The 4,205-nt window shown below is 35.8% G+C and overlaps 1 protein-coding gene across 1 annotated transcript in view; it reads left to right on the forward strand.

Annotated features, from left to right (window-relative positions):
* Positions 1-1,355, forward strand: part of LOTGIDRAFT_175907 (hypothetical protein) — a gene marked incomplete at both ends in the record, with an annotated part of 1,570 nt that extends 215 nt beyond the window's left edge. The window contains 3 exons of the mRNA XM_009062979.1: positions 545-670; positions 864-995; positions 1,306-1,355. Coding sequence (XP_009061227.1) covers positions 545-670; positions 864-995; positions 1,306-1,355 — 308 coding nt within the window. The remainder of the gene's footprint in view (positions 1-544; positions 671-863; positions 996-1,305) is intronic.
* Between the last annotated feature and the right edge of the window lie 2,850 nt (positions 1,356-4,205).

Consider the following 4,205-nt stretch of genomic DNA (forward strand, 5'->3'; position numbering starts at 1 on the left):
CNTTCCGGTTTTGCAAAAAAGATCCAAAATATATTTATGCACATCGTCGCCTATATCTAAGGTTCGTGAATGTTGAATGGTTGCTGCAACTATTGTAGTCTAAGCTCAGGAAGGTGTGTTAAAATCGAAAAAAAAAAAAAATTGACATTTCGATATCAAAAAAAAATATCAGTAAATGAAGAAGAAGTAAAGGAAATTAAATTCAGTATCGTTAAATGTTCTAAGATTGATTGGAAAATACCCACACGCACAAATTACGGGAAACCAATATAAAAATATAATCCATGAAATAAACACCACACTGGCGGTTTACGGGAACTATAAATAAATCGACATTATGTCAATTAAACCAAGTTGCAATGATAGTTTTGCTGGTGTCCGGTAGAACAACTTAATACAATTTAGATATAGTTATATCTAAATGAACTGAGCTCAATTGCAAGATTGTCGTCACAATCATTAGCAGTAAATTAAACACAGTTTACAAAACCCATCACCATCTAAAGTGACCCTACTCATATTAGTTTAAACTTTGTCCTTGCAGGTGCTTACTTCGGTGTAGATGATTTCTATGACTGCCACTGTGTAAATGATGAACAGTGTGAGAAAATAACTGGAAGTTGTATTAATGGTTGTTCAGAGAAATATTCTGGACCTTCATGTCAAAAACGTAAGTTTTAAAGAATTACTGGTAAAAAGAAACAAAAAACATACGCTAGTTTACTGATTGACACCGACGAACAGTTTATCTATGTGCAATTAATTCGTGATTTTTTGTTTGTTTGATAGTTATGCTGTAATCTTGAGGATGGCGATGTTTGATAACATTATGGTTTTTATTCAAGTTAGTTCTTTTATTACAGAATGTAATGTTGGTACATATGGATCAGATTGTTCGAATTTCTGCTATTGTTTACACAATGTTGGATGCTCAGATGATGGAGTTTGTCCTAGTGGGTGTCTTAATGGATGGCAAGGACCCCATTGTAATATTGGTAAGAACCATATCATTGCTTTATTTGACGTTTGTGTAAGGTGGTCCAATAATTGCCTAGTTATTCAATGTTTTTGTGGGTTTTTTTTTTAGTTTCGGTTTCTTATTTCATTATACTTATGATTGGTTAAATCAGAAGAAATGGAATCTGAGAACTAACCATGTATTTAGCTGTTTACTGACATACTGTTACAAGGAAGTGTTTTCTCTTGTCATGAATTCAATTTTCTTAAAATAGATAATAAATTGGTCTCACAAATTATGTCCATACCATTATGTTATTTATTATGTTGTGTTATCTTATTTTACAGGGCAAATTTGTAAAGAGGCCTTAGACCAAATTTTTCGCCATTGTTTTTAAAGATTTTTTCATTATTATTATGATCAAATCAAATTCCATAAAAAAAAAGTTGTCGAACGTTAAGGGCAATAACTCCAAAACCGTTTTGAGGTGTCTTTTACTAAGTCAAGGTATTTGACAATTTTTCGAAAACTGTTTGTTTAAATATCGTCATATTCAGATCGTTCGGGATCATAGTAAGTTTCATCAAAATCAATATTGTGTTAATGAACACATTTTGACACATATAATCACAACCAAAGGCAATGAATCAAACAGTTCTTTTCCCGTCAACTCGTAATCACACCGTGTCTCATAAAAGTTGGAACGATCCTACATGCATTACATGTGAGGTTATATTGCACCTGTTAAAACGGTAACCTGTCAAAACGGTAAAAAAATTTAATAGTCAAAACGGTAACAGATCTGTCAAAACGTTATTAAGATATTTAGGTTAAAACGGTAACAAGACATTTGGTTAAAACGGTAACAGATTGACTGTATAATCCGACATCTACTCATCTTATTCCGGATCAAATCACATAAAAACAAAAGATCGGTGAACTAAATTCTGCTGATTGATCACCGCCAATGACTTCGCTTCAAGATCAAGGTCATTGCTTTTAGATCAAATGGCATTGGTACTCGTATTATTCATTATACCGTATAGAACAGAAATATGCAACTTGGCCATTCTTTGTTACGCGTTTTTTTCAAAATTCTTGAGTAAACAATTTTCGTCCTTCGAAGCGTGCCCGTACTGATGTGGATATCTCTGTATATGAAACAGCAAATTATTGGATATTATGAACAAGTGCCGCGCTCTTCGCAGTAATATTTAGCTATGAAATTTGGTTTACGTCGAACAACAATAAGCAGCATTTTAAAACGTAAAGAAGAATTTTTAAAAAAGTTTGCCGACATAATATCAATAGTAACGTATACAACTGAATTGTTTTTTATTATTGTCTTAGTATTAGAAAGGTACCGTCTGTAGAATGCGTTGAGTACTCCGACACTCCCGCTTATCCGACATTATTTTGCGTATATCGGTAGAGCATTACGGAACGTTGATCATATGGGATGTTCTTATGACTACAATACACGTCATGGTCACAAGCTACGAACACTTTTTACTAGGTCTAAACTCTACTCTGATTCATTCTTACCATCCGCTATCCGTGATTGGAACGCATTACCCGAAAACATATCTTCATTATGTAGTATAAAAGAATTCAAACTACTGATAAAATCCATTGCGTCTCCACCATCGTATTATTTCCTTGGCGAAAGATCGGCCCAAATAGTGCACTGCAGACTCCGAAATAGAATGGGTGACCTCAACACAAGTTCTTAAGACACGTTGGTGACTTCGCATCCTGTACCTGTGGACATCCCATTGAAGACTTGAGACATTTTATGCTATTCTGTCCGAAATATCAGGCCCAGAGAAGAGATACATTACTATCACTACCACATCAGCATCTAGATGGAAAAACTCTATTGCATGGTTCAAATCACCGCAGTGAAGTTGAAAATGCACATATATTCCAAACAGTACATGATTTTATATGACTATCAAATAGATTCGCTATTTAACCATATCTTAGTTGCCCTTATAAGTGATATTTTAAAATTTTGGTCTTTGCTACCTAACCTCAACCATATATGTATATATATATATCACATTTGTGAATATCTCTTACTAACTCCGCTGTTGATCTTGTATACCTACTAGTACTTACCCACTAGTAACCTTGAAGTATACATACATTAATTGCTGATCTTGTATACTTGCCCTAGATGCTGATCTTCTATAAATAATCCAATTGCTGATCTTGTTTACTTGCCCTAGATGCTGTCCTGCTGATCTTATATACTCACCATAAAGAATACAAGATCCACCACTGCTGTAAGTGTATGAGATCAGCAAATAGGAAACATCTAGGATAGGTATACAGGACCAGTAGCAGGGGTAAGTAACAAAGATCAACAACTACAGTATGCAAGCACTATCCAGGGTACATAGGAGACATCCCCAATATCCTAGTTACTGATTCTGTATATCTACCCTAGTTATTGATATGCATATATACCATAGATGTAAATATATACCATACTTGTGAATATCTCTTACTTACCCCAGTTGCTGATCTTGTATACTAACTTAGTATTGATCTTATATACTTCCTCAAGTTGTTTGAACTTGTATACTTACCCCAGTTGTTCTTGTGTACCATACCCTTGTTTTTGTTCTGTGGTTTTTTCTTACTGACTATATATACGGATATCTTTCTTACCTATTCTAATAGTGGATCTGGTATACTTACCTTACTTGCTGATCTTTTTAACCCTGTAGGTGCTGATTTTGTATATTTACCCCAAATACAGACCATACTTACCTAGCATTGTAGGTAAACCAGAGTAACCATATCTCTACCAACTGAAATGGACACTACACCTGCACCATCTAGAGCTACCACGCTGCCGAACCAAACCCCTAAACGAGCCCTAAGTTCACCTACCCCTAGTCCAGCAGACATAGGTAAACGCTCTCGTAGAGAGGGCACACCCCTTCTCTTTTCACTTTCAGACTCGTCTTCCCCTTCCACACCATCTGAATCTTCACCACGTGATCCAGGATCCGCCAACCTTTCTTCCTTCTGTGTGTTTTTGGACCAGCAAACCACCCCTCAGTCTCCATCCAAGTCGAGACATGTATCCAGACCTTCCCCTCCTCGAACCAGATCCCAGTCCGTTCCCAATGCTACAATTCTAACAACTACCAAACCAGTACCAATCATACCGTCGACGACCATTATATCCGCTACCAAACCGTATTATCACCAAACCAAGGACAAATCATTATGG

Source organism: Lottia gigantea (genome assembly GCF_000327385.1).
Source record: "Lottia gigantea unplaced genomic scaffold LOTGIsca_540, whole genome shotgun sequence".
Classification (NCBI taxonomy): domain Eukaryota; kingdom Metazoa; phylum Mollusca; class Gastropoda; family Lottiidae; genus Lottia; species Lottia gigantea.